This window comes from Polyodon spathula, chromosome 18 (genome assembly GCF_017654505.1).
Source record: "Polyodon spathula isolate WHYD16114869_AA chromosome 18, ASM1765450v1, whole genome shotgun sequence".
Lineage (NCBI taxonomy): Eukaryota > Metazoa > Chordata > Actinopteri > Acipenseriformes > Polyodontidae > Polyodon > Polyodon spathula.
Genome location: NC_054551.1, coordinates 15,424,995 through 15,449,099, shown reverse-complemented (window position 1 = coordinate 15,449,099; position 24,105 = coordinate 15,424,995). Strand labels below are relative to the sequence as shown.

At 39.5% G+C, this 24,105-nt stretch overlaps 1 protein-coding gene across 1 annotated transcript in view; it reads left to right on the top strand.

Annotated features, from left to right (window-relative positions):
* Nucleotides 1-24,105, top strand: part of patj (PATJ crumbs cell polarity complex component) — a 250,035-nt gene that overhangs the window by 213,082 nt on the left and 12,848 nt on the right. The window contains exons 23-28 of the mRNA XM_041278026.1: nucleotides 1,005-1,091; nucleotides 2,704-2,818; nucleotides 3,326-3,363; nucleotides 4,338-4,460; nucleotides 7,772-7,876; nucleotides 13,545-13,648. Coding sequence (XP_041133960.1) covers nucleotides 1,005-1,091; nucleotides 2,704-2,818; nucleotides 3,326-3,363; nucleotides 4,338-4,460; nucleotides 7,772-7,876; nucleotides 13,545-13,648 — 572 coding nt within the window. The remainder of the gene's footprint in view (nucleotides 1-1,004; nucleotides 1,092-2,703; nucleotides 2,819-3,325; nucleotides 3,364-4,337; nucleotides 4,461-7,771; nucleotides 7,877-13,544; nucleotides 13,649-24,105) is intronic.

The window sequence follows — 24,105 nt, the reverse complement described above, 5'->3', positions numbered from 1 at the left end:
GCAACATGTTTTTCCCTATTTTTGAATGCTTATTTCTCTTAATCTTAACTGGTTGACCACTTCATTAGGACCTGTACCTATTGTGGGGTTGGCCCAACGTTTGCCCAGATCACAGCCTTGACACAGTGTAGACTCCACAGGGTATTGGAAGATGTCAGTCCATTCAGTCATTAATATTTCACAAAGTGGTGGTTGTGAATGTGACACTCAAGTTCACCCCAATCATGCTCATTTGGATTGAGCTCCAGGGATTGTGGTGGCCATGGAAGCTGCCTGAAGTCTCTGTCTTGCTCCTCAAACATATTGCAGACAATCTGACTCTTGAATGAGTGTATTATCATGTTGATTATAGCCATAGCCATCAGCATACAGGTGCAGCATTGTTGGGAGGACTTGATCTGTAACAACGTTTAAGTGAACTGTTCAGGTTTCCAGAGTAATCAAGGGACCCAGAGAACATGCCCCACACCAAGGCGATGCCAAATCCAGTTGGATGGACAGGTTCAGGCAAAAACAATGGGCAAGCAGTGTGTATTAAAAAAAAACTGTGATGTATATTTGTTGTTCTCTAGTGATCTTAAAATGAAGACACATGCTGTATATTGGAACAGAAATGATTTTCCACTGGAGTGCTGGCAAATGTATTGTTCATAGTAACCTCTATATTGAAATAATATAGACGTTTAAAGTGGGGGGATTACTTACCTTAGATCAAGCTACCCATCTGCTTAGCAGCAAAACTGTGATTCACCCATTCTTTGGACTAGAAAAGGCATATAAGATAGATTCCAAAATGAGATCCGATTATTAAAAGCAATATGCACTATGTAGCATTTAATACAAAATGACAATGTCAGCACATGTTGTGTAGAACCCGATTGATATTTTTCATTAGTGAACAGAGGGCAAGAACCTTACTTCTATCCTTGGCGAGGGAGATATGTATGATGCTGACATACTTGTTTTTGCTGAAGTTTAATTGTGTTTCGGTTTGTTTTTGCCAGTGTGCGAAGGGCTTGGTCTCGCTGGAGCTGGGCAGACTGAAAGCTGCTTCGTGGATTTCTTCAAGACGGACATCTCAAGGGAGCCAGGTATGTTACCATCTGTCAGCACTGCACTCCTTACAGGGATTGTTTATATCCAATACACGTTCTTAATGTTTCATTCTGTATTGTAGTGTCTGTTTCCATTATTTACTAAATATCCCGTGTCCTTTTTAACCACTGGGTCTGCTCCTGTACTATAACCACTAGAGCTGTATGAAGCATTAAAGTAATTGTAGCTAACAAAATTATTCTTACCCATTTTACACAAAAGTGTTTGGGACCTATATAATGAATGTATATCTATGGCAGAGAAAATTCATGGCACTATTTAGTGAGCTACAATTCTCATCAGTTCTGATGAACAACTCAGACTAGGTCTAGGGGAAACTACACAAAATTCTCTCTCAAACAGCTGTACAAGTACTAACTGCCTCAAAGAAAAAATCCACTCACTCATGCTATTCCAAGAAATGGGAAGAATCCAGTAGGTGGTACCAAGACAATCACATACACCCATTCTCAATATCCCTTCAAGACTACCTTCTATATCTGAAGGAAACTCTATGATACGGGCCTGGCCACTTCCTCTATAAAGGTTCACTCCTCAGCCCTATCCAGCATCCCCCCTGGCTGGTAGGGCCACCCTGTGGGAGCACAACCCATGGTTACAACATTTCTTAAAGGCCTCCTGCACCTGAGACCACCCTGTAGACCAGTAGTCACAGCTGCTACTGTGCAGGGAAATAAGGATTCAGACTCAAACGGTAAATAATTGTGTAAAAGAGCTGATCTCAATGTTATTGCTCTAAAAAATACTGAAAAGGGGAGTACTCATGTATTGGGCAGTGTTGTGTGATACACTGTCATTACGGGTTCTGTCCACTGTCAATGAGATGAGATGAGGTTAAAGCTCTATAACCACAGATGCCGATGAGCCTGGCTCTTTTGCATCATGGTTAAGACGGTCACTTGGTGGGCAAGGTCGTCCGTTCAGACTCGGCCTCCCCCTATTACACTCAGTTAGCGGAAATTAATTGGGCTTTAATTCAACAACAAACCCACAGAGGACCTTGTAAATGCAGACAACCCCTGAAAAATGTTTAAAACCAGCCAACCGCTCACTTGTCTCTCCTTTGATGGTTCATTTGTTACAACGTGCAACAAAACAATAATTTCAACTTGATTTATATTTCTGACCTCTTAAACTGGGCATTGTGTATAAAGTCTGTAACTTCTCCAAACAGGAACTCTTCCCTGCATAAGGCATTATGGGCAACTACAAAAGATTGCTCTGTGTTTTTCCTAGGATGAACATGAACAATTTTGGAATTCCCCTGTAAACATAAATAGAAGTTGGGTATAAATAAAATTCCTAAAACACAAGACCACTAGGAAAACACTGTAGGGCTTTATTCTCAAAGTTATTTACAGAAAAGAAAACCCACAATAAAGTTAGCAAACTAGAAAGAAACAACCCAAGACTATTCATTTGTGGTCCTATAAAAAGGCACGTGCATTTTAGAATTGAAGATCTGAAGTAAAGAGTTTTAAGAATGGAGCCCGCGGAGATTGCTTGGACCTCCCCTCCAGTTGCTGTGGATATAGGATTGCATCGCTTGATTGCTTGAGGTGTCATTCTCTTGTGTTTTCTTCCCAGCTGAGCCATGTGAGTGCTACCAGTAACCCCTCACAGTGTGGATCAGCCCCCAGCAGCTCTCAGTCCCTCCCCAGTGCACAGCAATCCTCTGCCGACGCTCCAGACAGGAACTCAGGTGATTCATCCGTCACTTCAAACACAGTCAGATATTTAAAGAGCCAGTGTCACAATTAGAGCTTCGTGTGTTAGATATACAGCTATGGCCAAACGTTTTGCATCATCTTATAGAATGAACTGATTTTGTTTCATGATTAATGTTACATTAATATTTTAAATTACATACCGCTTTGTACCAACCAAGTCTTTATTAACAACTGCGATATGCTAGAAGTAGCCCGGGCATGCGTCTTAGACCAAATAGGAAAGTGTAGAAGTTGTCAGGATGTTAACAATGAAAAGAAAAATGACAGGTGCATTATTTAAACAGTTGTACAAACACATAGGGACGTGTAACACTATATTTTTTGGAACCACGATACTTACTCTTTAAAGACAATGCAGTACATGATTGATAGCTCTACAAAGGCCATAGGGGTTTTGAGTTTTAAAATGTCACAGGAATTTGATGACTGAAAGGCGTCACTGATCTGTGTCACTGATCTGTACCTGATTTCTTCTTTAGGACTTGACACTGGGCTGAGAACGGTGGAGATAACACGGGTAAGAGGAAGGGTGGGATTATTAGGACCTAATTTAATCAAGCATACAGGAATTGTAGAGGCAGAGTTGTGTGTTTGTATGGGCAGGGTTGTGTGTGTTTGTAGAGGAAGGGTTATTTGTATGTGTTTGTAGAGGCAGAGTTGTGTGTGTGTTTGTATGGGCAGGGTTGTGTGTGTTTGTAGAGGCAGGGTTATGTGTGTTTGTAGAGGTAGGGTTGTGTGTGTTTGTAGAACCAGGTTTGTGTGTATTTGTAGAGGCAGGATTTTGTGTGTTTGTAGAGGCAGAGTTGTTGTGTGTGTTTGTAGAATCAGGGTTGTGTGAGTTTCAGAGTTGTGTGTGTTTGTATGGGCAGGTGTTCAGGGTTGTGTGTTTGTGTGTGTTTGTAGGGTGTGTGTTTGTAGAGGTGTGTGTTTGTAGAGGCAGAGTTGTGTGTTTTTGTATGGGTGGGGTTGTGTGTGTAGAATCAGGGTTGTGTGAGTTTCTAGAGGAAGGGTTGTGTGTGTTTGTATGGGCAGGGTTGTGTGTGTAGAATCAGGGTTGTGTGTGTTTGTAGAGGCAGGGTTGTGTGTGTTTGTAGAGGTAGGGTTGTGTGTGTTTGTAGAACCAGGATTGTGTGTATTTGTAGAGGCAGGATTTTGTGTGTTTGTAGAGGCAGAGTTGTGTGTTTTTGTATGGGCAGAGTTGTGTGTGAAGAATCAGGGTTGTGTGTGTTTGTAGAGGAAGGGTTGTGTGTGTTTGTAGAGGCTGAGTTGTGTGTGTTTGTATGGGCAAGGTTGTGTGTGTAGAATCAGGGTTGTGTGTGTTTGTAGAGGCAGGGTTGTGTGTGTTTGTAGAGGTAGGGTTGTGTGTGTTTGTAGAACCAGGGTTGTGTGTATTTGTTGAGGCAGGGTTTTGTGTGTTTGTAGAGGCAGAGTTGAGTGTGTAGAATCAGGGTTGTGTATGTTTGTAAAGCCTGTTGTTTCCTGTCTCCACAGGGCCCCACAGATGCTCTGGGGATCAGTATCGCGGGTGGGAAGGGCAGTCCACTAGGAGACATTCCCATCTTTATCGCTATGATACAGGCCAGCGGAGTGGCTGCACGGACACACAGGCTTAAGGTACAGTGAGTCAGAGAGCTGGCAAAGGGCATGTGTAGTCCTAAAAAAACACATGCTTTTTAAACTGTACACTGTGGAAGACTCACAAATACAATGCAATGAACTGCTGTGGATTTAATCCTCTGTGAAAGGGATATACGGGAGGCGGTCACAAGACATACGTCTGGGTGTCACCCTTCACATGATTTCTTGGGCAGGATTTTCAAAAGCCAGTGTTGTTGCATCAAACTCATGGTACAGTAATGAGTGCTTTAGTAGCAAGTGATTTTCAGACAAAATGTGTTAATTAAATCAATCCGTTAATGCTTTGAAATTGAGTTGATGAGGCCATTAATGCATTTCTCGTTAAAAAGCATAAATGTCGCAGGTTACGTACATCATTTCCATTCTCCACGATTAAATAAGTGGAAATCGTTAATCAAAGTGCATGTTAATGAGATCAAGCAAAATGAATGGAAGCAGAATTCGCTGTTATGGAAACAACTATTGTACAAGGAGGCGGCTATCCCACCAGCAAGCAGCAGCCAAATGGAAATAAAAAATAATGGGAATGTCTATTTTGTTTATAATTTGTAAAATGTATTTAAAATTGTGCATTTTGTTATGCAGAATGCACATTTATTTAGAACGCGTCACATATAAAATGCTCATTTACGATTATCTGGTGTGTGGGTAATAATCAGACGACATGGATTACAAAACATTAAATTTAATTAAACCCCACAACCTTTTGAAATTCCTGTCCCTTATATCTGCAGAACCGCTTACTGTCATTAACGTAATTATCATACGTTATTGATAATATCATATTCTGGGACTATATGGGGGCTTCTGTCTGCCCGTATATCGGCCCACCTGTATGTCACACATGTTTATGTATCTCTGCAGAATAGCTTCTCATATTGTGATGAAACATTTAATTGTTTCTTCTTCTATATTCATCAGTACATACTGTTTATATAAACCTATTTCACAGTCATCTACCTTACTGGTAGCACACTAATCATGTTGAATGTACAGCTGTGGTGAGGGCTATATGTTACTGATAGCACACTGATCATGTTGAATGTACAGCTGTGGTGAGGGCTGTATGTTACTGATAGCACACTGATCATGTTGAATGTACAGCTGTGGTGAGGGCTGTATGTTACTGATAGCACACTGATCATGTTGAATGTAGAGCTGTGGTGAGGGCTGTATGTTACTGATAGCACACTGATCATGTTGAATGTACAGCTGTGGTGAGGGGTGTATGTTACTGATAGCACACTGATCATGTTGAATGTACAGCTGTGGTGAAGGCTATATGTTACTGATAGCACACTGATCATGTTGAATGTACCACTGTGGTGAGGGCTGATTGTTACTGACATGATTGTTTTGTTTTTTATTCTCTTCACCTGTTTATACATATTGAAGTGGCCGCTGGGGTCTGGGCAAACCAGCATGAGAAATAAACCTGTGCAGAGGTGCTCTTATTAAAGATACAGGCTTAATAGTTACAGATTGGAAATTCGTCCTTCTCTTAAAGTAACAGTACTTAATGAAATAGTTCCATGACATTTATCTGGCAGCACATCCCATTTAATATATAGGTCTCAGTGGTGCAGTTTGAAAGAAACACATGTTTCCATTTTAAAACAACATATCTAGATTGTCTTGCACTGTGTCATTTTACCTGGAGAGTGAAATTGTCCCCACCCCTTCACTGGCTTCTTTCGTGTCAATAACCAATCAGCTGCCTCCCTGACATGCTCTCAGCCAGTGACATGCTGAAGGGGATTGATTTGGGAATCATTTATGCAGAGAAAATGTTGCCATTATAATTGAGGTTTTTCTTTTGATTTGGATTTATTTTTTTACACCTAGCCTCTTACATTTGCAAAGTTTATTTTTACCTGTGCTTGTGAGGCACTGCTGATTTCCAGGAGTTGTCAGGTTGTGTGATATTTGTTTTTGTATTGGCCCATGTAGACTGTGTGTCAGTTATTGTTCTCTCCAATCAGAAAGCCAGAGAAGAAACTATGTTGAAGCCAGGAAATAAGGTCGAGACAACAGTGAGGACAGATTAACCCTTTGCAGTCCTATGTCGGACCAGGTCTGACATTACTATTTTCCCTTTCCAGTCCGATGACGGACCCTGTCCGACATCATCAAAAAGACGGAAAGCACAGGGCTCAAGTCATTTTTTCTCTGGAAAAAGCAGAGAAAACCTTTGAATGATCGATAGTGAGACCAAAAGAAGCCGAAAAAAATAAAAATAAAAAAGGGGCAGATCTGAATAATACACAGAGCCCCTGCACCACAGAGATAACATTGACATAAACAAAGAAGATAGCTGCTTCCGCATCCAGCGCTCAAAGAATATCATGGACATTTGAAGAGCTTTTTGAGATATAGTAATAAATAATGAGGTGATAAAACGAGTGATCAGGAGAGGATTTATTAGTATGTGCGACTGTGAAGAGGTATGTGAAAAATACAGCAAACAAGGGGTGGAGCTTGGCTGGATATGCAGTACTGAGTGTCCTTTTGATATGCATTGCCTTTTAAGCCTGTTTTACTGTGGGGGAAAAAAAAAATTTAAACAGCGCGTATAAAATAAACAGAGCGTGTAAAAATAAATTGGACCTGACGCGCCTGACAAGCGCTGAATAAATGGACCGCTAAGGGTTAAGTAAATAAAAAAAGTACCCTGGAGTCTCAGAGTACCAAAATCCCACTCAGACACCTTCCTTACTAAATATTGAGGTATCCTTCAACAGCTGACCATGCAAAGGGTTTTAATGACTGTGAGGCACGATCTGACCATGCAAAGGGTTTTAATGACTCTGAGGCACGATCTGACCATGCAAAGGGTTTTAATGACTCTAAGGCACAATCTGACCATGCAAATGGTTTTTTTATGACTGTGAGGCACGATAATCTTCATTTTCTGCAAAAGTGACTGCTAAGAATGATACCACACTGAAGAGAAGATGATTAGGTATTCAGGAATGTCTAGATATTTAATAAGGGGTCAAAATAGTACAAAAACGATCTCACCCCTAGGCTTTCTGTTTCATGGCTATTGACATTATAATTTTGTTAATAATAAACTGCATGTTAATGGTGCGTAATAATACCAAAAAATCATATCATATCATATCTGTTGGACAAGCTGTTCCTTGTCTGTAAAACAAAAAATGTGACATCCAGATAGACAGGTCGATGCTGGCAGACAGGTCGATGCTGGCAGACAGGTCGATGCTGGCAGGGTTGCACCCCCTCTCTGACCCCCAGTTTCATGAGCCCTCTCTCCTGCCCTGCAGGTGGGTGACCGGATCGTCAGCATAAACGGGCAGTCCCTGGATGGCCTGACACACGGGGAGATGGTTAATCTGCTGAAGAACGCCTTCGGAAGCATCACACTGCAGGTGGGCAGATAAGCAGAGAGCCACCTACACCATGCCAGATAACCTCTCTCTAATTGTGTTATTGTTAGTGATGTATTTTAGGTTTTGTGTTCTTTCTTAAAAGGGTTTTCTGGTAATTTATCTTAAAACTTCTAATATTTCATAAACAATATCATCTAGCACGTTCTTATTTTTATTTCTATGGAAACTTCTGAGGCTAAGTCTGGCACTATTTGACTTTTGACCTATGATAAGTTCGGTACACAGCTGTGTTCTATGATTCTCCTAGTCAAGCAGGTAAGATATCGTACACGAACAATCAACCCTTTCTTGACACTTCATTTTATAAAACTTCCACCTCCAGTGTCAAATCCTCATATTTCAGAAACCATTTGAAGTAGTGACTTCAGATGTGAATGCGTTCTTTGCACATAAGGTACTCGGAATAGATTGTATGTCCCCTTACCATAGCAGTTACTATTGGAGAACTTTAATGGTATTTGAAAAAGCAAAGCATAATAGGGCTACGTTCTTTCAGTGAACTCATGGGCTGACTAATGTGTCACGCATACATACATACATACTCTCACACTCACTCTCACATACACTCACACTCACTCACATACACACCACACCACTGATAATTGCCTGTTCTGTGTCACTGTATAGTGCTTTGTTTGGCATTATCAGGACTCCTCAGCTGTTTTAGAAGCGCAGGCTGCACACAGAGATAATCCAGTCCCTCTATGCAGGTAGGGTTCTATCAGCCAGTCTTCAGGAAAGTTTTGTATAGGTTTGTTTTCAATGGGAGCTGTTTGCATGTTGATGGTTAGCAGACCCATGTTTTCAATGGGAGCAGTTTGCATTTTGATGGGTAGCAGACCCATATAGCTTACAGACATGGTTAATGTGATGGCACCACACATTCCTCCATCAGTGTTAGACACTATTTTTGGTGAAACAGCATTTTTCACACTCCATCTTCATTGTTATTTATCTTGAATATTAGCCTATTTTATTTCTTATTGACTTGACTGGTTTTTAGAGGGCGATTACATTTAGTTTTCTAAAAGAATGTTATCACATAATAACATGTGCTGATTCAGTTAAGACATTTCTAAAATACACTCAATGAAAATTAGTATAACAGCTAACCTTGTTTTGTTTTTGTTTTTTGCAAAACTGGCAAACTAAACACTATCTGACAGACTCAGTGAAAAACAGAATTTGCTCCACAACAGGCACTACCTTTAGATATGCTAACTGTAAACGCAGCTCTTCAGTCCATGGTCCAGTTAGGAGAAGTGAATAGTCAGATTGTTTTCCAAATGGTTTTATGTAGGGTACACCCGGCATTAACATTTTTGAAAATGCAGTATTGCACTAAATATAGCCTTGCAGCCAAATAATATTTCTCAAAAACAGGCGAGAATAGTCTTCCTAGTTCAGAGAGTGAGAGTCTCCTTTTCTTTATTGTGTGCTGGGAACCATCCATAGAAAATCTACCCAACAGTGAGATTGGCAGTATTTTCCATTTCACCGTGTTCTACTATTAATCTTAATTATTATACTGATTATTTATAACCTAAAACTTAGTTCCAATCACATAATATATTTATGTGTAAATAAACATTTTCCCATCCAAGTGTGATTTTTCATGGACCCAGGCTCCCCAAGTAATAATATCTATAGATAAATGTATTAATCTTTGTAGGTGTAATGTACTGCACTGGCACTGTAAATGTGAAAAATTCCCCACTGGGGTCCTGGTGGATCCCAACCCCTTGTGCGCAGGAGAACCCTATTGAGTCAATAGAACCCTATCGAGTCCACTCACTATTTTCTGTAGGAGTCTGACCCTGGTTACACTTGCATGAAGCTCAGGCTGTAAATGGAGCAGAGTCTTGGTGAATGAAGGCTGCTTAGTGCACTTGCTTGGAGCTCAGGCTGTGAATGGAGTGGCAGGCTTTTTGTGAGTGAAGGCTGCTTAGCGCACCTGCATGGAGCTCAGGCTGTGAATGGAGCAGCAAGCTTGGTGAGTGAAGGCTGCTTAGCGCACTTGCTTTCTCAATACCATTTACTAGTTAAACTGGTGTTTATCCCTTTGTTTTATTAGTTTCATTGTTTCTCTTGCTTGTACTACTTGGTGTGTTGTTGTGCCTGCCTGTTATATTCTTTTGCGGGTTCCTATGCTTATTTTCAATCCCTGCTTGGCTGAGCTCCTAGTATTTAAACTGGAGGGGATTGTTTACCTATATTATAGCTCTCCGTTTTTTTTAACTCACTGGACAGGCTTGTTGCTTGTGCTCTTGCCTTATTGCCTGCCATCCCCTGCTCAGTCTCGGGTTTGATTCAGCTTGGTACTTTAGTGCCAATGGCATCAAAGCTTCTTGAGAAACCAACTCCTGTCTCCTCGAGTGCGGTCAGCTTGCTCAGTGCTCTTTGAAGTGCGTTTATCACTTTTCTGTACGTGTTGCATCTTCTGGTGTAAATTGAATATACAGGATGACAGCAGGTGTATTTGAACAGGTCGGTTGCCTGTATGTTTACTGTTTATGGTGTTGTTGTTTTAAACGAAACACAAAAATAAGGAAATGTTCCGATTAAACAAAAGATACAAAAGAGGTCAAACAAAAACCTAACTCTGTCTTGGAGCGCTAGCTAAACAATTCTGTTGTTCTCACTATTTATCGGATGTCTAAGCCGTTTACCGATATACCATTTCATAAGAAACAAACACCTGTAATTACCTTCTCAAGAAGCAAAGTACTTCCATTCCACCATTACCTCCTTCCCCATACTTGCTGGGAGAGGCTTTTAAATACCCTTACTAATGAGACTCAGGTGTGCCCCATTAAGTCTGCTGAATTCTGGGAAATGTAGTCTTTACCCCACCTGTAATCGCTTCAGGAATACGTTGTTCAAACTTTATAAATTACAAGGACAAGGTAGCTCCCATTAATAGCCTTTCCCCATATTTTGTCACTATATATATATATACATATATATATATACACACACACACACACACACACACACACACACACACACATATATATATATATATATATATATATATATATATATATATATATATATATATATATATATAGCACACACAGAGTATATGGACGGATATCTTCAATGCTAACTGTGGCCTGTCCTTCAGGGTGACCATGCAAGTCTTGTTCGCGTGTTCCCATTCTTCTAGGTGGGATAAGCTGAAAGCCAGCATCTGCCCCAATGTGGGTTCCTGCCACTCACCTCCTATGGCGGTAGTGGATCATGTCAGGTCACTGTCTGAGTCACGCCAGTATAACCTTAAGTAGGGCGTAGAAGCAGGCATTTGGCGATTCTGCCTGTATTGACCCCTAAACAAATACTATAACACATATTGAAAAACTGGAATAGTTATAATTTCTTAACAGACAAATGAAAACGCTTTTAAACATGCTATAATACGTTATGTTTTGATACATTATTAACAAAACCTGTGCATTTAAAAATGACCCCTATCCATTTTTTGCAATACGGACTTGCTGCACGGACACAGTGTCTGTAGATGCCACACCTTCCGAACAGTCCTGACATAGATATAGATGCGTTTTTAGGGGCAGGCTGTTGCGTTAATAGAAAAACTAACTTTCAATTTAAAAACACAGCCAAGCTTGGAGTGAACTTTTTCTTTGAAAAGTTTAAATATTTTATTGCTTTTTTTTTAAATTTGGAAAGTTAAAGTTAGCAGAGTGCTACACTTAAATCTAAGGTGGCTGTCCGGAAGAAACTGTAGCAGGATTTGGCACGTAAAAAATCATTTTTTACATGTTTAAATTTCATTTTTTCTATTGTAATTTTCAATATGTTTAAGTGAAGTAAAAACTGTTAATAATAACCTATTTTTGCGTTTGTTCAGTGCTACAGTGTTTTCAAGGAGCGAGTTTGTTTAATCAGAGATAATGTTGTCGGTCTGTGAATTCTCTGTGATTCATGCAGTCTATCTACAGCAGGTGTAATCTGCAGATAAGGGGAGACCGGTGGGCTGTTTGTTCATTACTTTGTGTACAAATCGGTTTTGTTACTATGGTCTCAATTTGAAAATAATGGCAATGTTTTTATTTGTGTGTGTGTTTCTTCCCTTTGAGAGTTACCCCAGTATGACTTAATTACCAGTGATGGATACAAAATAACCGTTTACACTGTTGTGGCTTGTTGCTACATAAAAATACAGTAACCCTCTTTACAGTGCTGTAGCTTGTTATTACATAAGAAAAGTGGGGTACAGGTCTCATAACTGACTGCATATACATTACAGGTCTCCCAAAATGTACTGTGTCTGTGTGGCCATTTTCTTAGGACCTGTCTACGTGGCTTGATGCCTGGTGCAGGGCGTGTTCTCCTGGCTGCCTTGATTACTCTAAGGCCTAAGTATGCCGTAGTAATAGATCAGTTCCACCCAACAATGCTGCCCTTGTACCCTGATGGCAAAGGCTGCATTCAAGATGATAATGCAGCTATCCAGCATGGCACAATTGTGCACAAATGGTTTGAGGACCAAGGCCACCACAATCCCTGGATCTCAATTCATTTGAGCATGTCTGGAATGAACTTGAACAACACACTCGTCCTCATGATCCTCTGCCTATCTCTGTGCTCCAATTACGTGAAATAATAATGACAAGACATCTTCCAATATATGGCATGTCGTGTCAGCTGTGCTGATTGCAGTCATCTGCTCTTCAGTTCAAGTTGTCTGCTGTAGACAAATGTGAGCAAGATCAGCTAATGGGTCTTTATTCCACAGCAGTGTATTGCCTACAAAACACACAGAATCCAAAGTGGCAGATGGTGGTGGCTCTCACAAATATACAAACAAAACTTGATGATTTAGCATATGTTACATCTGTCTATGGTAGACAACTGGAACTGAAGCATAGCTCCTTATCTTAGATGAAAGAACCTCAGAATACAGACTTACTGGAAAGTAAAAACAGCGTGAGTAATGCAATAAGAACAACCCAGAATGATTGCAAACAGCTTGATTTAATCACTAACAGCAGGTGTTAAATCCAGCTTGATCTAATCACTAACAGCAGGGTGTTAAATCCAGCTTGATGTAATCACTAACAGCAGGGTGTGTTGATTTTATGCACTCGACACATCCTCTAGGTCTAGCTATTCTACATGTAACTATGACATGTTGTCATGGATCTCTCCTAGCGCTGATGAGTTCATAATACTGACATCAGTATAGACAGGTGCTTACCTCTCCAATACAGAGCCTGCTCTTTAGTTGAATGGTAAGATGTTTGATTTTTGAACCATATAGTTTGTGGCTTGCAACCAGCCCTTGCTTTCCATTCTGTCAGTGTGCTGAGATGGTGTTTATTACAATGTGCTTTGATCTTTAATTGTTTTAAAGGTCATGGTTTTTAATCAGCAAAGGTTACTGTTGAACTTCAACCATATCGTTAAAGTTGCTGTCCAAAGACTGTTTGAGAAGTTTGTAGTGTGTCATGTTGTCACAGGATAACAGGATTTTAAATCTCAATGAGTAACAGAGAAATTCCACTTGCCAATCTGGAATAGTCACATCACCATTTTATAATTCCATTGTAACAGCATACATTTGAAACATTAAAAGAAATAAGCTGGCGAATTCAGGGCATGTCTTGTTTCCCTTTGCCTTCAGGTGATAGCTGACACCAACATCAGTGCCATAGCCAGCCAGCTGGAGAGCATGTCTGCTGGGTCTAACCTGAGCAGCACCCCTGACGTCCACACGGAGGATCCAGAGTGAGTACCCAGGACTATCACTAATCTAACAGGGCAGGGGCGTTAGTGTAGGTCAGGACTAATCTAACAGGGCAGGGGCGTTAGTGTAGGTCTGCCACAATACAACACGATCTTTGCTGTCTTCAGATAAAATCATCAGTAAAGCTTTCATTTGTCATTGTACTTCAGTATTCAGTTCAGCGCACGGACTACCACAGAATACATTCTTCCACCCTTTTTTAAAATGTATGAACACTTAGGAAATAGGACTTTGATCTGGGTTAGACTTCAGTGTGTTATTTATTAGTGCAGAGCAGGTCATTTTGGTGTGTGCAATGTAAGTACTGGTAGTTAAAGTGCTGCATTTTTTAAATTAATTCTACAAAAGATGGTTCAGATCACATGTTGCCCTCTTATTGGATTGAGCATCTACCTTAGTCCTAAATGCCTGCACAGTGTTCAATTTATTTAGGGGGTATTTAGTACTGAAGAATAGTTTCATGCCAGACCATACACCTTGCGCAGATGAGCTGATTGTCTGTAAGTAGATTCCTGTCTCATTTGGTATAATGCTATCAGCTCCAGGTGCCATTTTTATGTTTTTTAGATGTTTGCTTTTTGAGTGTCTCCAGTATTTTAGACATGTCTGCTCTTTGTAACTCTATACCTGGTTAGTTGCTTAGTCCAGATACGGTACACTTCTTCATTCCAGAACAATCATTTGAGACGATGAAAGGACAGAGTGAGTGTATTCAATCTGGAAGCAACAACATAGAAGCTCAAAGCTAGACATTGAACTGCAGAGAAAAAGTACAACATATTTTTGAAGGAACAGAATGATTGCAGACATTATGAAGGTATAATGGAAATGTACAAGATTGTTGAACAACAGGAGATTTCAGCTGAGCAAGGGCACATAAGATCCAGGGTTCACTATACCTACCATTCCCCCATTTTTTTCACATTTGAAACTTGAAAAAAAAGTAATTTTAACCAGTGCTGCAGCAAAAATGTAAAGGCAAACATATGACAAGTCTGGCACAATTGTTTTTTAAAATTGGATAACCAGGAGAGTTCTGGTGACGCTCACACGAGATGGCTGCACTTCATTTAACCTCCTACTAACACCCCCACTGTTCGCTTTATGTCATACTTATCTCATTCCGTGAGAGCATACCTTGATGCACACATGAAAGCAGTGGAGAAAGTGACTGCAAAGATGGACAACCTTTAAGGCGACATGAGGCAGGTGAAAATGGATATGAAACATTGCCTTGACTGTGTGGAGGTGTTTCAAGACAAACTTAATGATTTGGAAGACCAATGAATGTGCTGCAATGTGCTTGTGGTTATCTACCAGAGGGGCAAGACGATTGCATCCAATACCTTCAAAAAATGCTGCCTCTGTGGATCCCTAGCCTTGCTCTCCCCTCATCATCTTCAACGATTCCGATCGAGATAGGTGGAGCCCACCGCGTGTTTAATGGCTCAACACATGGTTCTAACAAACCACGTACACTAATATTTAAGTTACTTATCTATTTGAATCACCAAACTATTCTGCAGGGATCTTGGAAATCACAACCTATACAAGTGGAGGGTTATCGCATCTGCTTCTTTTCGGATTATTGCCCAGCTACAGATAACAAGAGCAAGTCCTTTGCAGAGGTCAGAGCTAAGCTTCGCCAGAGAAGAGTGGATGCTTTCCTAATCTAAATTCCTAACACGTTTGACCAGCCAGGGCCAATACCTCACAGGAGAGCTCTCATCTTTGATCCTGCCCTCCAACAAGAGGGCTCAGCTGCAGATGAGTAACTGTTACACTTGCTTTCTGCCGCTCTTTTGCTAAATCTTGGATTAGCTAAGGGAGGGGGAGATCCCTTGGGTTATGGGGACGGGGGGTTGGTGGGAGGGACATATCGGGGGTTCTTTATTCTTGTATTTTTGGGAGTTCTAGGTACCTTCTGTGTTTTTGTACTGATTATAAGGTTGGACAATAATGACATTTTCAGCTATCGATTATCGTCTGTAAATTATCATGATTATCGTCCGAATAAATAAAATATTTAAAATTCTTGTAACACACACACACAGGAGTAAGCATAAAAAAAAAAAAACATATTGCTGACATAATATTTTTTTGTTTGTTTTATTGAGGCATTAGCACTTGTATTATAGTTTTATGAATATTTTGTCTGAACAAATAATTCAACATATAGTTGAGGTTGTTAACAAATAACTACAATTACAGACACATCTTCTGAAATTAACCAAAAAATGGTGATCAACCCAATGGGAACAACTTGTGAACTTATTAAAACTGCACTGCCTTGCCCAAATTAACCAAAATTGGTAATGCATAACACAGTAACTCCCATTAGCCCCAATTCCAGTCCTGGGTTTCCAATCTGCCCTTATTTAAATAATGTAGTCAAAAGTTAAAGCATTCCCTGTTACACATATTGCTCCTTCCCTTGCAGTTAACAACTCCTTACAGGGCAATTGAACATTTTAATACACCAGAACAAAACAAACAAAAACATTTGAGGATGACCCTTTAATACTGCATGTGACAGGGTAGCCGGGAGGACAGAGACTTGGAGACAATAAAACTGTAGTGAAAGCACTGCTGCGCTGTTTAATCAACAAAAATGTCAAACAAAACACAAATCTCACACACAATACACTTACAAAATAACTGGCACAAAGGCCAGTGCATGTGTTGTATGCACAGTTTAATAAAACCAACTGCATATCCTTCCATTAAATGTTAAAGCTGTTCTATTTATGCAGCTTCCCTTTTTTACAATAACAATGCCATGGCAACAGACAATGAGATATATGTATACGAGGATTCTGAGCACCCGCTTATTTTTCCCTATGCAGTTTATAGGCTGCAGTATAGTACTCATGCCTTTAGTGTAGTTTAAAATAAAGAAGGAACACATTTGCTTAAGCAACTTGTGCCATATGGTTCTGTTTTTGTTTGTTGTTTTCATTTTGCAATTATATTTAATTTACGTACAAAAAAAAAAATCATGTAACAAAAGTTCCACTTTTCTACAGTCATTTTACATTGAGCCAGCAATTTTATTTTACAAACAACATTTGTGTTTTCATGTTAGAAAACCATTCTTGCTTTGCCAGTGTACAACTTATTATCAAAATGAAACCATGATGTAAAGTTAAATGCTTCAGCATTTTGTTTAAAATCAGTACTTAACTTCCCAATGTTTGCAGTGCTCACACATATCATGTTTTACTCACACAGACAGTTCAGTGCTGCTTACTGCTCAATGCAGAGCAATAAAATTATTGCTGCAAAAAAAATTATCGTGTTTATCAATGCTATCGATTATTGTCCCAACCCTAACTGATTACTGTAAGCTTGCCTGTACTTTATTTTGGTATGGTGCTGTTGGGTCAATGATTTCAATGCTTTCTTAACAACAGTGCTTATAGAAAGTCTACACCCCCTTTCAAAATGTGCACCTTTTGTTGCCTTATAGCCTGGAATTAAAATTAATTAAAATAGTTTTGTTTTTTATTTATCTACACATCCTACCCCACAACTTCCAAGTGAAAAAAATATAACTAGAAATTTGTAGACAATTAATTAAAAATAAAAACTGAAATAGCTTGGTTGGATAAGTGTCCACCCCCCTTTTAATAGCAATCCGAAATTAGCTCAGTTGTAACCAATCACCATCAAAATCACACACCAAGTTAAATGGCCTCCACCTGTGTTAAATTGTAGTGATTCGCATGATTTCAGGATAAATTCAGCAGTTCCTGTAGGTTCCAATTTCAAAGCAAAGACTCAACCATGAGCGCCAAGGCACTTTCAAAAGAACTCCAGGACAAAGTTGTTGAAAGGCACAGATCAGGGGATGGGAATAGAAAATATCAAAAGCCTTGAATATCCCTTGGAGTATGCTCAAGACAATTATTAAGAAGTGGAAGGTGTATGGCACCACCAAGACCTGCCTAGATCAGGCCGTCCCTCCAAACTGAATGACCGAGCAAGAAGGAGACTGATCAGAGAGGCTAACTAGAGGTCAATGGCAACTTTACAAGAGCTACAGGCTTTTATGGCCAAGACTGGTCAAAGTGTGCATGTGACAACAATATCCCAAGCACTCCACAAATATGGCCTGTATGGTAAAGTGGCAAGAAGGAAGCCATTATTCAAGAAAACCCACCTTGAATCCTGTTTGAAGTATGTCAAAAAAAACCCTTAGGTGATTCCGTAGCTATGAGACAAAAAAGTTTTGTGGTCTGATGAAACTAAAATGGAACTGACACAACTGCAAATCAAGAGGATATTTAAGCTTTATTTTTGAAAATTGTCTACTTGAACTTTCAAAGCACTTTGAAAGTGTCACATAATTTTAAGTTTTTAAAAAATGTTCGTTCCATTTACGTCGGATTGTGCCTGTAATCAGAAATATCAGTGTGATCTGTCCTCATAATAGGGATTACAGAACAGTACTGTCATCACAATTGGGATTACAGTGTAGTACAGTACTGTCGTCAGTAGTAGCCTGTAATCATAGAATTAAGAATAGGGTTTATAGGGAAATATATGTTACACTGGTATTATGAGTTAATTATAGCTTCCAGCTATGGATCAAAGACAAAGGGAGTTTCAATCTTAATGAACCACAACATGGATATATCTGTTAATTAGGATTAAAACAGGTACACTGGTGCTCTGCTGTGCTTTTGCATCGATCTACGTGCCTACCGTATATGACACTGCGTTTTTTCCATGGCTTACAAATGAATTGCTATCTTTGGGAGAATGTAAGTTACTAGTAGGCGCAGACATCAATGTGTGTGTGTTGACAATCAATTGGACAGGTTATCAGCCAGTATGTCTAATACACAGTCGTCAGCTTCTTAAGCTCTGTGTAACTTCATTAAGGATTTGAATTTGACAGCTTTATGGCGATTTCAAAGTCCATCTGCCAAGGATTTCACATATTTCTCTCCATATCACAAAACATTCTCTAGGATTGATTTTATTATTATTATTCTTTGCTCCGCTGGTAACATGGATATACTGCCTAGGAATGTCTCGGGCCATTGTGATATTGTGTCTGTATTTAATCTGGCTCCCAGCCAGGGCAAATTGAACAGGTGGAGATTCAATACATCGCTTCTCCAGAATCAGGATTTTCTAGCTCAGTTTAGATCCAAATTGACAGACTTTAATAATATTAATGTGGGCTCGGTAAACAATCTGGCAATGATTTGGGCTGCTATCACTGGTTTTATGCGTGTAATGCGATTTTGGTTTTCATCCCATTTAAAAAAGTAAAAATTGCAATTGATATCTCAGCCTGAGTCTAGCTGTAACAAATTAGAATGAGGCTTAAAGGCTAATTACAATAGTACTGTTGACTCCAAACTGAGGCAGAACAGGCTGAATTGAATAATTTCTTAAAACAGATGGTTGAATTTCGCTTGCACTCTACGAAGCACAAATACTACACAGACAGTAGTAGACCATCACACCTCATAAGTGCAATGTTACTCCTCTGACAACTCATCAGCCCCAGAGCGATGTCTTGCTTTTCTGCAAAATCTCAACCAGTGATGCTGGACACTCCAATATCTCTAGATGACTTGTTACAGGCAGTTAAATCTGCTAAAAGGAGCTGTTCTCCAGGAATCGATGGACTGCCTGCTGAATTTTACTTGGCATTCTGTGATTTGCTAGGTCCGATTTGGCTTGATACAATAAATGCTACTATTACGTCTGATGGTTTTCATTGAGATTGTAACACTGCTTTGATCACTGTACTGACCAATTCAGGCAAAGATCTTAGTGAGTACACCAGCTATCGTCCTATTTCCCTGATTAATAGCGACGTAAGAATTTACGCCGTAGTGATTACCTCTCGTTTGGAGAGAGCAGCGGACAAATTGATTCACTCGGATCAAACTGGTTTTATTTAAAGTCGACTGGCTGCTGATAATATCTGTCAGTTACTACATGTGATCTCCAATAGTGATAAATTAGATTCTCCCAGTGGAATATTGTTTCTGGACGCAGAAAAAGCCTTTGATCATGTGGAATGGCAATATTTGTGGTGTGTTTGGTTTGCCTCTTGAACCAGTTGTTCAGTTTATAAATCAAATTACATTAATCTTCCCGATCAAGTTTGGTGCGTCTTCTCACTTGATCTCATTATATACAGATGACACACTTTTATACGCGTCTGATTTACAGCGCTCCCTAAGGAATGTTTTAGAAATTTTTCACGAATTTGAATTAATATCAGGGTACAAATCGGTGTTAATGCTGCTGCTGGTAGAGTTACTATTCCGGCTATCTTTCCGATTGCATCCAGTGTTGTTTGCCTGGATGTTGAGATTCGCCTCTCTGTTGGTGCAGTTGCTAAGATAAACTATATGAATGTTCTTAAAAAGATTGGAAATTACTTAATTGGATGAATATTATCATCAGCATCAGTCCCTACTCGAGTCACCACAATTAAAATGAATATTCTTCCAAGAATTAACTTTATAAGTGCAATGTTACTGCTACCTCCTCCAATCGGCTATTGGTTAAAGCTAGACTTTATTAAAAAAGTTTGTGTGAAATGGGAAACAAGCCTACATTAAATGGTCTGCGTTACAGTGCAGCAACTTGAATGGTGGATTGACCTGTCCTAATTTCAAGTTATATCACTGGGTATTTCAACTGCGTTCGATAACCCGAGGGTTAGATTCAACAGCTGACTCCTCCAGGAAAGAGATTGAACAGGAGTTGATTTCTCTCATTAGATTGCAAGATCTACTTTTCTCTGGCCTTACGTATAAAAAGTGCGCTGTACTCTATAATTTCATACACTCTCCGAACTTAAAATCAAGTGGCACAAACATTCTCCTTTATGACATAATCACAATTTACTATCTGGGGTTAAACCCCTGCACGCATCCCCCTGGTTCCAGTCCTATATCTTTTAAATTATGACTCCAGATTCTCCTTCATCGAAACCCAACATAAGCTCTGGCTGGCAGGCATGACTGCAGCCAAGAAATTAGTTGTACGGCGCTGGTTCCCTCCTCATCAGCTCTCTGAGCAGCATTGGCTCAGGCTGTTTGTTGGACATCATCTTTGTAGAATTGTCGTCGGCCAGGGTCAGTGGTGTGAAGAGTGGCACCTTGCTGATGTGTAGGGACGGAGTCAGTAAAATTAAAGATTTACGATTATCTTGAGTTTCCTTTCATGCTGTCTACGTGGAGGAGAGGGGGGATTGGACAGCCTTTTTTCTTCTTTTTTCTCCATTCTATATTTTCTTGTGCATTCAGGGTTTCTGAGGTATTGCCCATGTGGGGGGTGGGGTTAAACAGCTTCTTTGTTCCTTATTCTTATGTGTTTCTTGCATTTGGTATAATAAAAATGTGATTACAAAAAAAAAAGAATAACTAGGTATGAAAAAAGAGAGATCAGAGATGGGTTTGAGTACAATTACAATGGACTAGTTCCCAATCTTTTTCAGTGTAGATGTTTGGATTTTTCTCACGGACCTCTTGCCACACTTTTTTTTACAACAGCATTTTGAAACTAATTTGTATGTGTGTATGTATAAGTACATTTAGAAAGTAAAGTATTGATATAGCTTACCAAACTTAATGAGATTCCTGGGCTTGAATTTTCACTACCAGGTCAACAAGGAATGTCATTTTGTGCATTGAAAGTTGCTGACGGCTTTGTTCTTTTCTTTTGTTTAAAATTTGTATTTTATTCACATTCTGAATGCTTTCTAGATAAATGGCGTCTCAATTTTGCAGGTTTGTTGGACAAAACCTCCTGACACATAATGCGCTGGGGTTTGGGTCGTACTGATTCAGTAAATGTAAATACATGCTGGTCCCCACAACCGTTGCCTCGTGTAGCTAATTAGTCAATTTCTAACGCAACTTCTTGCACTCACTGAGTCTCAGACTTCGCTCGATGGAATACGAAGACGAGGTGGGTGGGAAGCAATTTGAAAAATTAAAAACTGATAGGAGAGTGTATAGGATGTTACTTACTACTTCTGGTGGGCTGTGATGAGTAAATTAAACAGGATTTGTGGCACACTGTCAATAGGATAGCATGTTGGTTAAATATGACTACTTCAGAGCAGACTGTACACATTATTTCCAGTAGTCTTAATAGGGTCCTTTTGTACCCTTTAAACCTGGCTGAATAAAGCCATATCATAACATGGAACTGAAATTGATCATTCACACTATTGTAACTTCTGTTACTGTATGCAGCTAACCTCTCCAAACATGTATGGAAATAATAGGTCTATTCCTATATCCCTGGCAACACTGGAGCACATATTTTACATTACTGAAAATTAAAATTACTGAAACTATGGTTTTAATGTTTTTGTTTGTTTGTTTGTTTGTTTGTTTGTTTGTTTGTTTGCTTGTTTTAATTGAGTCTTTCCATAGTTAGGAATATTCAATGCAGTCTGCTACTTGTATGCGAAGTGAAAAGGCTGGGACAGCCAGATAACATTTTATTTCCTGAACAGTGAAGAATGAGCACAGATTAGAAAGATAGCTAAAAAAAAAGAAGTCTGTAATTTTGACAAGACAAATGTGCCTTCATAATGTGTAAGTTATTTAGTTAGTATTTGTTTCACATCAGAAAACTGTTTCAGTTAATGGCGGCTTTGAAGGCACTGCTTAGTATTGCATCAAAGAAAGCTGCAATATATATATATATTAATTTATAAACACATCCGTAATAAAATCTAATATAATTATATACAGTGGCTCTCAAAAGGATTCGCCCCACTTGAACTTTTACATGGAAAAAAACATGGAATCAAAATGTATTTAATTAGGAGTTTTTGCCACTGATCAACACAAAATTGTCAAGTCCATAATGTCAAAGTGAAAAATAAAATCTACAAATTGTTCTAAATTAATTACAAATATAAAACAGAATATAATTGATTGCATAAGTATTTACCCCCGTTTGCTATGGCACACCTAAATAAGCTCTGGTGTAACCAATTGTCTTTAGAAGTCACATAGTTGAATGGAGTCCACCTGTGTACAATTAAGGTGTCTCACATGATTTCAGGTTAAATATACCTGTTTCTGGGAGGTCCCACAGTTAGTTAGTAAATTTCCTAACAAAAACTACATCATGAAGATGAAGGAACATTCAAAGCAAATCCAGAATAATGTTCTTCTAAAGCACCAATCAAGGGTAGGATATAAGAACATTTCCAAGGCATTGAATATCCCCCAGAGCACAATAAATTAAGAAATGGAGAGAATATGGCATAACTGTGAATCTATCTAGAACAGGCTGTCCTCAAAAACTGAATAGCCGGGCGAGAAGGCCACTAGTCAGGGAGGCCACCAAGAGGCTTATGGCAACTCTAAAGGAGTTACAGCCTTCCACGGCTGAGCTGGGAGACACTGTGCATACGGCAACAATAACCCAGGGAGATTGGCAAAAAGAAAACCATTGTTGCAAAAAAACTCACATCAAGTCTCAGGCAGAGTTTGCCAGAAGGCATGTGGGAGACTCTGAGACCAAGTGAAGAAGATTCTATGGTCTGACGAGACCAAAATAGAGCTTTTTGGCCTCAACGCTAAGCGCTATGTTTGGTGCAAGCCTAACACCGCACATCATCCTGAGAACACCATCCCTACCGTGAAGCATGGTGGTGGCAGCAACATGCTATGGGAATGTGTCTCTGCATCAGGGCCTGGAAAGCTCGTGAAGATAGAGGGCAAAATCGATGCAGCAAAGTACAGAGAAATCTTGGAGGAAAACCTGATGAAGTCTGCAAGAGACCTGGGACTTGGGAGTAGATTCATCTTCCAGCAGGACAATGACCCCAAACATACAGCCAAAAAAATAAAGTCAAAGCCTGGACCTCAATCCAATTGAGAATATGTGGAAAGAGTTTAAAATTGCTGTTCACAAGGTCCCCATCCAACTTGACAGAGCTTGAGCAATTTTTCAAAGAATAATGGGCAAAAATTGCAGTGTCCAGATGTGCAAAACTGGTAAAGACTTATCCAAATAGAATAAGGCTGTAATTGCTGCCAAAGGTGCCTCTACCAAATATTGACTCAAGGGGGTTAATACTTATGCAATCAATTATTTTCTGTTTTGTATTTGTAATTAATTTAGAACAATTTGTATATTTTATTTTTCACTTTGACATTATGGACATTTTTGTGTTGATCAGTGGCAAAAACTCCTAATTAAATCCATTCTGATTCCATGTTGTAACACAATAAAATGAATTCCAAGGGGGTTGAATCCTTTGGAGAGCCACTGTAGATTGTGGTTAAAGCTGTTGTGTTGCTAAGTAATATATATTGTAGTAGCATAATGTGTGATTGTGTAGAAATGGGTTTTGTAAGAACTGCGTTTGGAACTTGTTTGCAGACCACCTGCAGTTTAGTTACGGTCCCGCGGATCACAGGTTGGGTACCAC